Here is a 15,781-nt window from a genome sequence, read left to right on the forward strand (position 1 = left end):
AGTCTCCGTCCCCTTCTTCCGTCAAAGACAGAGCGGGCTTCAGCGTTTCCTCCAGACTTTTCTCGGTATTCTTCGACATTTTCACTGGCGCAGTGACTGAGGAAACCGTAGACCGTTGAAGTGGAGACTGAACTGAAGGTTGTTGAAGTGAAGACCGATCTGAAGACTGCTGAGCAAAAGACTTTTTGGACCTTCCTGGTGGCAGCAGTTGCAACAGCTCGTGAGCAGTATGCTTGTCAGGAGAAATATCGTTCACGTCTTCCTAAGACGAAAACCTACTTTCAGAAGTAGACTTCACCGCTTGCTGAGATAGGTGGTCAGCAGAAGATGTGACGTCATGCCTGGCTGCTGAACCCGAGGACAGTCTCTCTACCCCAGGATCCACAACACCTTGACTTCCTGGCATCAATGTGGTCTCTGATTTGGGTGCTTCAACCGAATCAGCTAATTTTGGGTCTCTTGTCTCTCGCCCATCTTTATTATTTGTCCTCGTCCCAACACCATTAGACACAGCTCTTTCTTGCTCAGTTTTGTCCCACATTCTTTTGGTCAACTTCAACAATTTGTCTGGCAAGCTAAGAGTGCTGAGAGAAATTCTCAGCCATCTTGATGCCCTTGACTCAATCGTATCACTAGACTCGCTTGGATTCGAGGTGTTCTTTTTTGATGCTTTGCTGGACCTCCCTGACAGATCTGTGCTCCTTGAAACTTGAGACATAGGAAGACTCAGCGTCGAAGCATTCACTGCATCAGCTTCAGAAGATGCCCTTAGAATCTCCAGTGCAGCAGACTCTTTTGTCGCTACTCTGCTTGCCATGTTTGGTAAGATCGTCTCAGGGATTTCCTTTGTCGATGGTGACTGGGACAAGATAATGGGGATCTCATCCGACACCTCGATGGTGCTCTGTTTTCCAATCTGCAACTTAACAATCACGATAAGTGAGAAATCCAATTTGAAGTTGCACGCCATGGTTGACTGTTCCCTTTCCTTGATACGAATATCCAAGCACTTGTGTGGGAGATCATACAACAAGTACAGCTCATCCTGATCCTTCTTTGGCTTCACGACCTCCTTCAAGTGGAGTTTCCCAACATGCACGAGCTGCTCCAGGCTTTTCCGCTTTTTCTTAGAATAGCATTTCTTACTTTTTACATTTTCCGCTCGAACTCCTCCGACGTAAGAGATGTACTTCTTAACCCTCACGCTTACCTCCAAAACTTGAACTGTTCTTCTGTGATTTTTACGATTTATTATCGAGGCTGGCAACTTCACAGATAATTTCAAGAACTCATTGAGGAAATGATTATTGAAGACCCCTCTGTGGGTAATTCCATAAGGGCTCCTTAACAAGCCTGCCTCCTTGAATGTGCTTGTCAATACAGCCTCCCACTCATGCTTGGGTCTACCAAAATATCCCAGCCCTGACTTTACCATGTGGGAATTTGATTGGGTGTCTGGCATGAGCTCAAGTCTCTCATTTCGAGAATCCATAACATGGTACCAGTATCTGGGCATACGTAAGATACACTGCTCATATTGGACTGGGGTGGTAAACTCACTCCACACTGCCGTTCCGTTCACCATTCGGCAAATACTGACAACAATTTGATGCAGCACAGCAATCACTGAGCGACCACTGAGCTCCACCTTCATATTCGGTGGAAGTGTTCTCAACTCTCTTGGTGTCTCGTCGTGATGACCATCACGCTTGGGAAATGTGTGGTCATCACAGTTATGGTAAAGCATGTTAGTGGTAGGAATGGATATCTTGAATGAATATTCCATTTCCGCTGCGTGGGGTGCTTGCTTGGGTTCCAGCAAAAGCTGTTTCATCTCGTTCACCAAAAAATGGCTCTCGCTCCCGCAAACAGTGAGGTTTGGCCTGGCCATTTTTCTCCTGATCACTGTGCCTTGCGGATTGATGGGATTTTTCATCTCGACTTCTTGCCGTGGATACTTTCTTCTCTTGGTATTGATAAATAAGTCTTGTTGGGGCAACTCAGTTGTGGATTTGCACTGGTACCCAGTCACAATCGAAGTGATGTAGGCGGGCTCAAAAGCAGTGAGCTCGAGTCTGCATTGCACCTCTGAGCCAGGCTTCACCTCCGATTTTGGTGTGATGATCTTGATTTGTCCTTTTAAACCTCCTGATAATCTCATATTGGTACAAAGTTGTAAAAGAGTGCTATGCTATTGAAGTGGGCTTTTATCAGTTAATGACAGCAGAGAAAAAAGAGCTTTACAAATTACTCTTACTGCCACAATCGCTGCACTTTCTGGTTTCATCTTCGTTGGACTTTCCTTTGCAGCCACATATTAAGAGGAGAGATGGAAATTGGGGGATCTTTGTAGTTGCCATTCCAAAAATCTTTCCAAAAAGAAAGCCACATAATTTTTTTCCTGGAATCTCCTCTCCAGGTGGATCTATGCGAGATAAGAAATTATCAGAAGTTGAGAGTAGAAGTCCTTTGGACAAAGACCTGAAAACTGGAGCCTATTTCTTGAAGGTTGTAGACTTTATCCTTCAATTTCGGATTGCCATTAGTTCCAGAATAAATTTTAACTTAAAGTGAGCTGATATGGAACGCTGCTACCAATTACGTTTTCATCTGGTGTGTTATTGATAGAGTACAAGCTATAGAATAGCTTATATTCTTTCAACAAAACACTCGGTGAATGTTCTCGAAGAAACGCACTGGTGCGGCAGGATTCAATAAGAGATAGAAGCAGAGGCAGAATTGTAATTCAGAAGCATTTTTCGATTTTTGGTGGCTCGTTGAAGTTTTCATCACCCCACTGACATTCGACATATCACCAACATTTAACAAATCTATACTCGAAATGCGAAGTAACTAGGGCCGTGCAACCACAGTCAAATTTGCAGAAATGATTCATGATTTCTCGGTTCTCCACATTCAAAGCGGAAAAGCCATTAAGAAAACCCTCTTAGCAAACACTTTACTTTCAAGAAAAAATGTGCCTAGTTAGCCTAGCCGCCTTCTTTGGCCTTTTCGCAGCCATCATTTACAGACGCAGAGCTGCCCCTGCCCCTCAATAACACACGCTACGTAGACGAAACAAATGACATAAATACAAAAGGCCCATGCCACCTTGGGCTCCAGCTTTTAGCTCTACTTATTTCCTTTTTTTTTTCTTCATTTCCTTTTTTTCCTTCCTTTCTTTTTATTCTTCACTTCCTCTCGTATGAGGCTGGCACGACCGCGACTTTTTCACCCATCATCAATTCGAACTCCACTTCCACTCCAGCTTCCAACCTCCAACCATGCTTTACGAGTTGTTTGCTATTGCTCGTATCAATGACCCCCTCCACGTGAACAAGGAGGCGGCCAAGATCGCCCACACGGTGGGAAAACTTATTCTCAATAACAGAGGTGTCATTCGTAGCATAACGAGTTTGGGGCCTAAACCTCTTCCCAAGGTGATTTCCAAGGATCAGGAAAGACACTTCCAGGGATACCAGTTTGTGATCAGCTTTGACTCATCGGCGGCCGTGCAGTCGGAGCTTGCAAGAACGATGAGGAGGGATCCTAGAATCTTGAGGACTTCCATCATCAAGAACGACTTGGCCAGAAAGTTGAATGTGGGCACATCTTTCGAGCGGGCTTTCCTGAAAGTTGTGTACTGAGGCTACGACGAGGAATTCCTTACATAGACTTGTAAATATATGGGACGGATAATGCATTTGACATGTAGTAGGCCTATTAAGCGGAAGCGGCGCCAGGCCCAAGGCAGCGGCTCCGGAAAATGCTGAATACCTATGCAACGAAGGAATGAAAAAAGATTAGAAATGGGGATTAGCGTAACAGCAGCATCTTCTTTGGCAAAGTTACAGGGGGTGCTAGGTCGTTGAGCGACGTGTTGGATGTGGCCTGGCTGATGTGGGTGCCAGACTCTTGCTCGTCGAAAATCAGCAGATTGGTGCTCTTGTCTGTGTCTGCGTCCTGTTGGTCTTCCATCACAAGCTGGGAGCGAGACAGGCTGTTGGAGCTTTCTCTGAGAGCGGTCAATTCGACATCGTTGTAGAAACCAAGCGACTCTTCTGCATCGTGAGGCAACCCGACGTACAGAGCAAGCGGATCGTTCTTCTTCACGTCGAAGAGCTCAATCGATGTGTAGGACCATCTGCAGAACTTGGTGTAGTCAATAGCAGGCAAGCTGGTGTACTTGACGTAGGCAAACATCGCCACGGACATCACGGCGCCCATGATCAAATCAATGAAGTAGTGGTGCGTGAGGTACATGGTGGACCACCACAACACCGAGGCGTAGCCCCACCAAACGTACTTGTACTTTGGGAAAAGCCACGAGAGGAACAACACGTCCATGACGGCTGAACCAGAGTGCAACGAGGGGATAGCGCCAAAGACGAGGGGAGAGTTTTCAAACGTGGTGGTGTACATGTCCAAGTGGAACAACTGATCGATTCTGCCCAAGCCACCGGGAGAACCGTCCATGGCATAGTTTGCAGGCTCCAACCCGTGCAAGTTCTTGTACCAAGGAGGAGCCGCAGGGAAGGAGAGCTGGAATAACACGCCAAAGAGGTTCATGTAGCCAAAGGCAAAGCCAAAGGACCTGAGGGACGTTGGAGGAGCGAAAAGGAACACAAACAACGCCACGAAAAACGGCGAAGCGAAGTGGATGATGCCGTAGGGCAACCACGCCAACACGTCCAAGATCGGATGGTTGATCTCGGCCAACACGTTCGACAAGTTGTCTCCATAAAGGATGGTCTCCATGGCCGGAAGAAACTTAACCGAGATAGCCGGCTTCCATTCGTAGGGGATCTTCGAGGCACTAAAGAACAACGCCAACCACGCCAAGATAGGTAACGCGTACACGAAGAACTGCTGGGTCAACGGAACCAGCACGGCCGTGATAAGAAGCAAGAGAATCGGCGTTTTGATGAGAAACGATGCTGGAAATATAAGGTACACAAACAAGAAAATCGCCGACAAAAACGTGTAGTTGACCACGTCGTACCACGCCCAAGGCCGCAGTCTGAGCTTATTCACTGTCTGCTTGACATCCGTGGAGAACTCGAGGTCAGGCAAGGAGTTGCCTGGGACTTGTTCCAGAAGGAAGTAGTGATCGAAAAGACGAACCGCTTTTTGGAACGGCCGCGAGTGGAGAATGGCAGACATTCAGTGGAGGGAAGGGTTGAGATGCTAGTTTAGATTGGGATAATCTGGGGTATTTTTTTTGGGGAAGGTTGTTTGGGGATGGTGGTTGTTTTTTTTTGTATGCTTGAGAATAGGAGAAGGGAGTAGGCTGTTTTACAGTTGATGAGGGCGAGCGTGGTGGTGAAGCACGTGACTCTGATCACGCGACACATACAAAACGAGAGGTTTTTTCTGTGCGTTTTTCTTTTTCTTGGGGTCAGCCCGCGGGAAAAATTGCTTTTTGTGAGACGCTTGCGAGTTGCTGGTTTTGCAGCCATTTCTAGGGTCTAAGCCAAACCAGCTTTGTACTATGAAAATGTGAATTTTGTGGCTGATTTTGTCGGAAATTGAAGTGGTTGGCTAGGATATACGCCGTTTCGGGAAGTATCTCCGCCCGTACTCCTTCAAGTCTCCCTTGCGTAGCAACCGTGGCATAAATTGCTTGCTGAGAGGAAAAAAAAAATGAAGTAGAAGAATTGCGGGTGCCTTGTGTCAAGAGAAAAGTGTTATTTCTTGGTGAGTTTTTCTTAGTATTGTATTTTTTGTAAATAATTCTGAGACAATTGCTGCACTTCGGCAATCACAGACTCAAGAGTTGAAAAAAGTAAAAGAGAGTGATTCTGGGCACAAAATTGGTTAAAAGCTTATTCGGCTTTCTTGTAGCTTATAGATTGCAGCTTGCTTGCTAGTTCGGGGATCTGAAAACTTCCAGAGCAATAGAACCAGTATGTGTAGCTTCGAGGCTTATATAGATTTTTCGACATGTAATTGAAAAGGAGGCCCAATCAGATCATGAAAAGTCATACTCTAGTTTGCATTGATTATTCTAAAACTTATGGACGGAACTAGATAGGTTGAACCCTTCTTTTGTTCTGATCGTGGATATCTCAATACATCACAGGAGCAGTGTCTCACAATCTGCAAACCTTCTTTTTATGGTAGCATGAAGTAGTTCAAGAAAATGTAAGCAACCTTTCTTGAGGGTCATTTGTCTTAGACATCACTCACATACTCAAACTTGGCGTAGCAGTATTTATGGCCCCATAAATGTGCATGCTGCCTACTCCCCTACACTAGAATTCATCTTCAATTGTCCATGAGTATATGTCAGTAAAATCCAGACATTGAGTGTTTTCCACCGGAGGATCGCAATTGGCGGGCTGCTCAGGCCTCGTAGATGTTGGTTTGCACCTTGATTTCCCCCGAAGGCGTCATTTTCTGTGCTGCCAGCCACTTGGCCCCCTTGTCTAGAGTCACAAACGACGCCACGTGTCCAGGCTCCACACACAACATCTTCAAGTAGCCGTCCTTGGGCAAAAAGTCGGCCATGCCCTCGCTCTTCTTGACCCAGGGGTTCCACACCACGGCATCGGGCAAGTTGTGTCTCTCCAACGTCAACAACACGTTGCCACGGTCGACCAACTGGATCACCTTGTGCAAATCGACATTCTCGTAGATTCTGTCGAACTCCTCCTGGAAACTGAGCATGGGCAGCTTCTCCACGTAGTGCTCGCCCAACAACTGGTCAAAGCACTTGGAGTCCATCAAGTTGGTGGCCAACGTGTCGGTGACGTCGTCCACTTTGTAGTACGTGTGGAACAACCAGTTGAAGTCAAATGGCTGCGATCCGGTGTTTTCCACGTCTATGCTGGTGGTCAAGCTGTCTTCGGCCAACGAGACGGTCAAAATCAACGTGAAGTCGTTTTTGCCCTCGTCCCAGAGCTTGTACAATTCCTTATCGACGTTCTCTGGGCCCAAGCCAAACTGCACCGCCACAGGCTCCTCAGAAACTTGACCCAAAAACTCCCAATGCGAGTTTCTCGCAAAGCCGTGCTGGGGCAACTTGAAAGTCGGGTGGTTTTCGTTCTTCTGCTTGCCGAACACGGGGAAAACAAGGGGAATTCCGCCTCTCACGGGACGCAGCCCGTCCAACTTTGCTCCTTCTGAGAGCCAGAGTTGCTCCTGACCATTTTTCTTCCACGAGATGACCGTGGCGCCGTATTTGAGGATAGTGGCCGTGGTGTTTGGGTTTTTGGGGTGGGTGATCACCACTTTATCGTCGAGATCTTGTACAGCCATGGCAATTGAGTAAGGGTGGTTGAAAAGTGTTGATAGTGCCGAAACTCAATTAGTAGCAGGTCTGTGGTGCACGGGTGCACGGGTGCACCCCCCCCCCCCAAGTGCATGCCACCCAAAACTGAAAGAAACAGCAAACGTAGCAGTAGTTGATGTTCGATTAAAGAAAGGCTATTTCAGGTTAGATTTGCGAGAATTCCATGGAAAATGAGCGAAAACAAGGACAATTGTAAGTTAATATATAGTGCAGCTGGTGCAAAAGAGGTGCAAGTGAAACGTCTCCTTCAAAGAAGATAAAAGAAAAATTCTAAATAAAGTTTTTGGCGGTCGATGGCCAAGGGGGCTCGAAGTAGGCCAGACGGTTGTCTGCAAGGAATCAATTAGGCAATTGTTGGATCTTATCAATTTATTATGTGATGGCTGCGAAAAACCCATGTAAAAAGAAGTGGAAATGAAAAAAGGCACCGCCAAGAGCCATTGAGCAGGAAAAGGGTCTGCATTAACCAGTGTATGCGAAATCTATAACGTTCTTTGTCATCGCCTCCATTTCTAAACTGGCCTGCCAGTAAAAAAAAAGACATTAACCGTCAGTAGTCTCAAAAACGTTCAAGAAAACCTGCTCTTGAATCTCTGGAACTTGCTGAGAGACCGCTGGCTCACATCCGAGCTCATGCTGTTGAGCGAGGTCCGGCTCGGGGAGCGGGAGAGGCTCTTTTGCGACGACAGAATTGTGGGGCGATCGTACAAGGAAAAAGGCTGTGGAATGGTGAAATTTCTACCTTGAGGTTTCTGAGGGTGCAGAGAGTTCGAAGCTGGCGGTTTCGAAGGTGGAGCCATAGGTTTCTGAAACGAAGAATGCGACGATTTGTGCTGAAGCATGGGTGGTATCAGGGAGTCAGATTGTCTGAGGTTGGGAATCAGCGATTTGCTCTGGAGCCGTGGAACCGAGGGTTTTTTGTGAAGTGTCAGTGGAGCTGAAGACTGTTTGAGATTCGAAGCCGACGGTTTTTTGTGAAGGCTCGACGAAGAAGGCCTGCTTTGTAGATTTGATGAAGAAGGCCTGCTTTGTAGGTTTGATGAAGAAGGCCTGCTCTGTAGATTTGATGAAGAGGGCCTCTTCTGTAAGCTTGGAACCGACGGTTTCTTGTGCAAAGGTCTCGGGCCGGTCACGCCAGCCATTTGCAACGACGTCTGGCGCTGTTTTGGAAGCGGTTTGGCAAACACTTCTGAATTGTCCACATCTTCCACATCCATACGAGTGTCTTTGGGCTGCTCGTGGAGCAACGAGTTCAAATTCATGTGTCCTTTTGACGGCGAAATACGAGAAAACCGAGAGGGACTCTCCTTCTGGGCTGTGCGTTCTGGAGAACTGAGTTCTGTTGGTCTGAGTTCTGGAGAGCCTGAAAAAGGCCCTCGACTGGACTCGTTTGAGGGGATATCACTGGGGGGCGCCAACAGAGGCATGTTGTGGCCAAGAACAACAGACTCAGGGCCGGTCTCGTCAATTCTTTCACCTTTCCTTCTCAATGGCGACTCGTTCTCCTTCTCCAAGTCTCCAAATACCTCTTCGGGCCCATTGAGGGTTCTTCGCTTCTTTGTAGCGCTTGAAACGGCGGCGGCCGCCTCTTTCGCCGGCGACGTCCTCTGAATCTGCCTCGACGCAGCGTAGTGACACGAGATCAGCTCCATCTTCTGAAACATCGGTTTGTGCACATTCAGGTACCGTTTGGCCCTGGCTCTGTGTTTGTGGACCGGCAGCGGGTCCAAGTGGCCCAGGATCTGCTGGGCCCGCATATCTAGCTCGCGGAGCACGGTGCTGCTGAAAGTTTGCGAGTAGCCCTTGTTTTGCATGTTTTTCGAGATGGAGGCCTGAGGAGGTGAAAAGTCAGTATTGGGAAGGGAAAAATCGCTCATGCTTGGGTACCGCACGGGCAGCCGCGGGCTGGAGGGCAGCCGAGGCAGCGAGAGGTGGAGGGCCCTGATTTTTTTGATGGGGGTGTTGAGCATGGGGAGAAAGAAGGGAGGTGGTTGACGAATTGAAGGAGGAGGGAAGGATGTGTTGATGGTTTGCCGAAATAGGAAGGTGGGTAGATGCGCGATGGAGGTTTTGGGGGAATTTGGGGTGATTTGGGGGTATTTGGGGGAGTTTGGGGGGATTCGGGGAGGATGAACGTGGAGGCAGAGACTTGGGGGAGCTGGAATATGATTGAGGGTGTTTGGAGGAATTGGGTAGAATTTTGTGGATTTTGGTGGAGATGGAGGTGAAGCCTATAGCAGGTGCGAAATGGCTGCAAATTGAAATGAGAACAATGTTGGCAATTGTGCGAGGGCGGAAGAGAAAAAGGGAGGCTTCAGAGAAGAGAAAAAAGGGTGTTCAAGAGAGCCACGTTTTTTTTGAGTAAACGGGTTCACAAAATACGACTTGTGTATATATTGTGGTAAGATTCGGAAGGTGAGAGCGTTTTAGATTGTTGATGGTTGAAGATTGAGAGCATTCATTCGAGACGGTTTAGGTAAGCGTTTTGAGTGGGGAGGATCTTGAAGCTCTGTGGATTGAGAGCCGTGGGTCACTGAGCGGCTTATTCACTTCGACTTGTACTTTTGAAATCCACCATATTCAAAAAAAGAAAAAAGAAAAGAAACCAGGATTAGGAAAGAAAGGAGCGGGAAACTCACAAGAACGAGACCTATGAATTTCAGTCAAAGGAGTCCCTCAACAACCTCTCAGCTCATACTTCCTATCTAGTTTAGCTAACCAGGACAAAAACTAAGACAAATATAACAAGAAGATAAAATAATTATCCAGGCATCGTTTCTGGATATTTTTTTATGGCAGTGCCACAAAACTGCACCGTAAACTGATAATCGGCAGGTTTCACTGAGACAACTACTTTCAATCAGGACTCAATATTCGGTGTCGTTGACTTCACTGATATTTCAAGAAATTCCCGAGGAAATAAACTAAGCATCATAAGCTCTAGGCTGCACACTGCACCATGTATTTTCATTTGGTGATAGCAAAGTGGGTCTACGAGGAAAGCATCAACTTGCCTCCTCATTTGCCCAAAGTAACAAAGTATGCTATGTTTTATCATCAGCACTTTTCAACGCTTCTAACAGGTATGTAAAAGAAGATGCTACAAAAAAGCAGTTAGAATTCCCAGAAAGTTCCATACCAAACAAATAGTGGCCCAAATGAATTTATTTTTGACATTTATTGGAAATCTCTTAACTTCTTTGAGAGCTGCGGCACAATAGTCGATTTGATCTGGAGCAGATGTTGGTTAACTTTTACTTATTTTTGACTTCAAATACCATTTCATATGTGGAGTATGTGGAATGGTCAAAAGAACAGATTCTGGTTTTGCATTGTAAACAGCTCTCCCAGACTTCAATGGTATTTATGTCTATCACGATGGGAGTCGGCAAATCTGATTTGAGTCAGGGATTTCGAAGACTCAGATAGTATCTCGTGAGAAAGAAACGGTAAAGGAACCATCAAGTGACTTCAAAATCTACTTTTCTCCAATTTTTTTTTAGACCCCACCTTGTATTTTGTGGTAAACACTGGCTTCCCACAGGAACATTCATGACCGACACAAAAGTGTTCAAATAAAATTCACTCTTTTTTTGCTTTGTTTCTTTTATTCATAGACGGATATCTGATAAAAAGAAATCCAAGAAGTTGAAAACTACAGCAATCAGAAGGCAACTCGGGAAACTTTCCATCAAGTGACAGTTCTAATCTCGTAGAAGTAATACAGACAGAGATAAATGTTTAAGAGGTGAGAAATTTCAGTTGTTAGAGGGAAACTTGGGAATTAGTAGTGCCTGCTTAAAGTATGTTTCTTCAACACGAGTCAGCAGAAACTGATCGCATTATTCTCTTCCTTCAAAGAGTATTAAACAGACTCTGCCAGGTGCTGATGGTCTTTGAAAAGCGAAGAGTGAGTTAAATTACTTTAAGTAAAAAACGACTTTTTGATTTTCGTGCAAAGTTTGCGCATTTGAAGGAAGTCGTCTGGGTTAGTTATAAGAGACGATCGATTGACAAGTGAAGCTTTGAACTGTTCCAGGCAGGGGCAGGAGATACGGATTTCTCCTATATCAGGCTATCATGTGTTGTAAATGCTAAAATAGACCTATTTGGGTGGTTTAGAGGACCAAAAGTAGGATGTGAGAGTTTGTGACTTTTGAATTTCCAGAAAAAGACTTTTGAAGGCTTTCAGGTGCTTTAAAAGCTCTTTAAAGACAAAATATGAGTTAAACTAATCAAAAGAGTAAAATTGGCAAAAAGCTCCAAAATGTGATATACATCTCCTGCACAATATACTTAACCAGGCCCACTTTCACTTTCAAGAGCAGCCTGCGTGGCGTAATGGTTAGCCCATTTGACTTCTAATCAAAAGATTCCGGGTTCGAGTCCCGGCGTGGGTTCTTTTTGCCAACGGCAACAACCAGCCGGGATTACCTTAGAAGACCAGCAATTGCAGCCCGGTGACGTTCTGGGCTGGATTTTTGGTGAATGCATCCGATACAGCTAATGTTTTTGGCTGAAACAGTAGCAGACACATCTGTTTAGCTGAAAACTCAAGTATAAGGATAAACTACATGGAAAAACTTACCTTAGGAAGCCCCTGACTTGTTGCAATTACTGATAATTGCTATAATTAATGCAACAACAAGAATCCACATTTTGATTTCTACATTTGTGGTGGAATATAGTCAATTATGGATAATAAAGAAAATACAGAAAGATGCACAAAGATGCAAAAAATAGGACAGAAAATAGCACAAATAGTAGCTCAGAGCTACTTTTCCAACAAAAAATACTGGTAGATGTGCACTTTTTTCAAACAGCTTTAACACGCAGCTTTCGCTGGGAACATTGGAAAAGACAAACATGGCCAGTTTTCCCGATTTCCTTATTCGACTGATTTGAGCGTTGTTTTTGGCGCCATCAGCACTAAAACTGTCACAGCCCGGAGCTATTTGAGTCCAGGAGGAGGCTGTGGCGTCAATTTTCAGTTTCAGAAGCTCCACGTAGAAGTTTCTTGTGTACAATTTGTCTAGAACGAAATTAGTAGGAAATAAGCGAGACCTTTATCAAAAATATGATGAGGACTGAAAATTTAAAGCAAAATTTGGGTGAGGATGGTAACTGAAATTGGTGTTTGATGAACGTTTCTTTAGGTTGGGGCAAAAACAAGCATTTTGTTAGCTTTTTTGTTTGATTTCTAAGGAGCAGCGTGAAATTTGAGCAAACTGAAGATTGTTTAAGGATGAGCTAATTAGAAGATTTTTGAGAGTGAAGAGCGTAAATTTCGGGATTTCTAGAAACTGGATTGGGAAAAAAGTAGGGAAAAAAAGGCAGAAAATGCTCTCACTAGATTCTAGAATACGAAAGACAAACCCTGCCACATTTATGAGTACTTTGCTTTTTTGTAGGTTTGGGAAAAGCGGGAGGTTGGAAATCCCCACTCATTGTGCCCTTATAAATCCAAAAAAAGGAATTATGTTAGGTTTGTGAATTATGAAAACTCGAGATACTTTGTAATTTTGGAAATTCCAGCCAAGAACAGGCTTCTAATCGCATTTTGAAAAGTGTTTAAATTCTGGAGAAACCCATGCCTTGATGAAAGATGTGAGTGAATTTGGGAAACTTCAGCTTCATTCTGAAGGACCGTTTTCAACACAATTTGCCAAGCTTTTAAACCAATTAAATGCTATTTTTCCAGAAATTAAACAGCCACTCTTTCTTTCCAGAAAATCAGATTAGCTTAGTGAATGAAGGGGCCAAGAAGTGGTTGTCGAGCTATTTTGACGGAGAATATGAGGTCTTTTGGCTCAAAAATTCCATCCTGGTCACATTTTCCAGCTCCCACTACCTCTGATTGTGAAATCTTCAAAGTAGGTCATAATATTAGCAGCCTAAGCATAATCGTACATTTTTTGGAACAGTAAGTACTTTCTGCTTAATTTATGGTTGTGAAAAAGTCACACTCTACGGCTTCGACAAATTCCAAAGTACGAGAATTCAGTATCAGCCAGAGACCTTAAAAACCACAAATTTCAGTATTTTGAGGAATCTATGTGCGGTGGTAATTTTCGTTACTTTCAGAGTCAACATGAGCGAATTTTACACTAGCACAAAGTCCCAATGTCTGAGATCTCCATTTCAACTGGAGGATTCTGATCCACAAAAATTCATCGTGCTGGTCGAATTTCGTATACTTCGAACTATTTGTGAGACTCTGAGGATTTAGGTTTCCTACGCTTTCTCAGACACAAACCACAGGATGTTGTATTTGTGAATCAGAGAAGCCCAAGACTCCCAAAATAGCTCCACTGAATCATTTCAAAAAATTCAATTTAGGTTTTGCTAGTTTCCTTTGAATTCTTCTTTATTCCTCCTCTGAAAAACCCGTGCACCAGCTTACCCCAGGACCGAACACCCTCGGACGATTCTCCCCAAAATGCCAAGGATCTTCAATCTAAGATGATTTCTAGGATCTTCAGATGCAGCATGGTCTATAAGTACCATTAACGAAGTTGTTTTCTCTTTGTGGGGCTGAATATAGCCTCAAAGTTGAGCAATTTGCAGCCACTCAATTTGATGCACAAAAACACAAAAGAAAAAGAGAATTTGGGTAGTTTAGGCTCTTAAAGCTTTAAAAATGCCTATAGAAAGTGTCTCATATCTGTAGATCACTCTAAACAGGCAAATTCCTCAAAAAACCATTTAAAATGGAAATGAAGCCACTTTACGAAAGAAAAAGAAGAGATATAGGACCAGAAATAGACAAAACAGAATTTTGGAGTTTCCACTCAGCATGCTAGCAGCAGGCGGCGAGATTTCTGTCACTTTTCCAACCTTTCTTGGGAAAACGTGCCATATTTCTAAAAACAAGCTACCACAGAAATTTCCACCCATTTCTTTACGAAGCATTCGGTGTTCTTCATACTTGATTTCTTTTTTTATTTGGTTTCTCTGTCACGTCTTCACGTTACATTTTCTGTGCCGTTTCGATTCTGGTGATTTTTACGATGCCTTTTTAAATCTGGTGATTTTTACGATAACTACTTTTTTTTTTTTTTTTTTGACGAATATATTGCAAGTAACTGCTCTTCCCGAAAAGAAACTACGTAAATTCGTTCAAAGTGCATTGAAAGCTTCGGCTTATCGTATATTATCAGGATTCTTTGGATCTAGATGCTCAAAAAAGAACACTGAAAATTGTCATGTTTCAATTTACAACAGAATAAATGAATTGACTAAAAAGCCGCTAAAAAACGTCATATCAACAAAGAAACCCAACAAAAGCTGGAATTTGATCTGATGAGTTTTCAAATCTATAACGTCAAAATCGACAAAACCAAAGAAGGCAAAATCTACAAAACCAAAGGTCAAAATCTACAAAATCAATTGGGAGAAGTCAAGGAAGAAGTCAGAAAAAACCGTTGTCAACCGCCCCAAAACGACACTCGGGACCATCCTTGGGCAGCTCCAGAGCCAGTTCCCACTCCACTTTGCAACTTGCCCATTTTTCAGATTCTCTCTTGTGCCTTTCACAGGCAACTTTTTGCGTTATCGGACTGCACACAGGCCGGAGCCTGTTCCGGAGAGCTTTACCCCACACCAGGGTCCGTGCAGCGAGATTGACGTTTTGAAAAAGACATCGGGAGAAAGAGACGTCGGAGGTTGAGGCCTGGATTATGTTGATACGAGGAATTTGAAGAAACGATGGAGTTTTCGTAGGTGTTTCGCTTGGTGTGTGTCCTGCACATTATGAAATTCCTGCACATAAGCATTTTTTTAACTCTTTTTTTTTCCTCCATTCCTCGCTCTTTTCATGTGGCTGCGAAAATCTACGGGGAACTTCAAGACAATGAAGCGAAAACGGAGCAGCGGAGGTGGGCAAAGCGAAATTGACGAGGAACAGGCGGTTTTGCTGACATGGAAAACTAAGAAAATGTTATAGTCGGGGCCTTTTTCGGGACCATTTGGCTACTGGGTTTATTTATAGAAACGGTGATTTTTTAGAGTGACTGCTTTTGGCTGACTTCCTTTAATTGGTGCGTCACGTGACCCTCAGACACTGAGCCGAGGGCGCTTTTCGGAGGCGACCTTCGGACTTGCCTATCGCCCGCGAGGGGTTGAGTCAGGACCGAGGTGTCTTTGAGTCACTGGCCTGCAGATAAGCTATCAGCACTGCACAGAATCCAGGTGGTCCGCTCCGCCTGCTCGGATCAATGGAAGGACTGCACACAAGCCGAGCGCGGCCATCTCCAGCGAACTTCACTGAAAGCGGGACTGTTATGCAACGCCTTCTAGACAACTATGAAGAAGACAACACAGGCTGACGGGCGGCGAAACCACTTGCGGAGGCATTTTCGGAGGCATTTCTGGGGCACCAGCAGAGGGGCAGTCCGGAACAACTCCGAAGTGCACCCCCACCTGCACTTGACGGGAGGCATGTCCTATGCGGGCAGATGACGGGCATCGAACAAAAAGCACCCGGTT

General features: G+C 44.7%; 5 protein-coding genes and 1 non-coding gene across 6 annotated transcripts; 2 read left to right on the plus strand and 4 right to left on the minus strand. All coding sequences in view use genetic code 12, as the record gives it.

Annotated features, from left to right (window-relative positions):
• Positions 1–262: 262 nt before the first annotated feature.
• On the minus strand, positions 263–2,161 carry CJI96_0004098 (uncharacterized protein; the record flags this gene model as incomplete). The annotated part of the gene is made up of 1 exon (XM_029037330.2): positions 263–2,161. One exon carries the CDS (start codon positions 2,159–2,161, stop codon positions 263–265), a length of 1,899 nt encoding a protein of 632 aa, XP_028888386.2.
• Positions 2,162–3,284: 1,123 nt separating this feature from the next.
• MRP17 (mitochondrial 37S ribosomal protein bS6m) lies at positions 3,285–3,647 on the plus strand (the record flags this gene model as incomplete). Its single annotated transcript, XM_029037331.2, has 1 exon — positions 3,285–3,647. The coding sequence occupies one exon, from the start codon at positions 3,285–3,287 to the stop codon at positions 3,645–3,647; it is 363 nt and encodes a 120-aa protein (XP_028888387.1).
• Positions 3,648–3,816: 169 nt separating this feature from the next.
• On the minus strand, positions 3,817–5,163 carry AUR1 (inositol phosphorylceramide synthase; the record flags this gene model as incomplete). Its single annotated transcript, XM_029037332.2, has 1 exon — positions 3,817–5,163. One exon carries the CDS (start codon positions 5,161–5,163, stop codon positions 3,817–3,819), a length of 1,347 nt encoding a protein of 448 aa, XP_028888388.2.
• A 1,182-nt stretch (positions 5,164–6,345) lies between these two features.
• On the minus strand, positions 6,346–7,260 carry CJI96_0004101 (glucose-6-phosphate 1-epimerase; the record flags this gene model as incomplete). Its single annotated transcript, XM_029037333.2, has 1 exon — positions 6,346–7,260. One exon carries the CDS (start codon positions 7,258–7,260, stop codon positions 6,346–6,348), a length of 915 nt encoding a protein of 304 aa, XP_028888389.2.
• A 603-nt stretch (positions 7,261–7,863) lies between these two features.
• CJI96_0004102 (uncharacterized protein) lies at positions 7,864–9,171 on the minus strand (the record flags this gene model as incomplete). Its single annotated transcript, XM_054702160.1, has 2 exons — positions 7,864–8,317; positions 8,372–9,171. 2 exons carry the CDS (start codon positions 9,169–9,171, stop codon positions 7,864–7,866), a joined length of 1,254 nt encoding a protein of 417 aa, XP_054558135.1.
• A 2,450-nt stretch (positions 9,172–11,621) lies between these two features.
• CJI96_0004103 lies at positions 11,622–11,694 on the plus strand. The gene has a single exon. It is a non-coding gene; the product is annotated as a tRNA-Arg (tRNA).
• The last annotated feature ends 4,087 nt before the right edge of the window (positions 11,695–15,781 follow it).

This window comes from Candidozyma auris, chromosome 4, assembly GCF_003013715.1.
Source record: "Candidozyma auris chromosome 4, complete sequence".
Classification (NCBI taxonomy): Eukaryota; Fungi; Ascomycota; class Pichiomycetes; order Serinales; family Metschnikowiaceae; genus Candidozyma; species Candidozyma auris.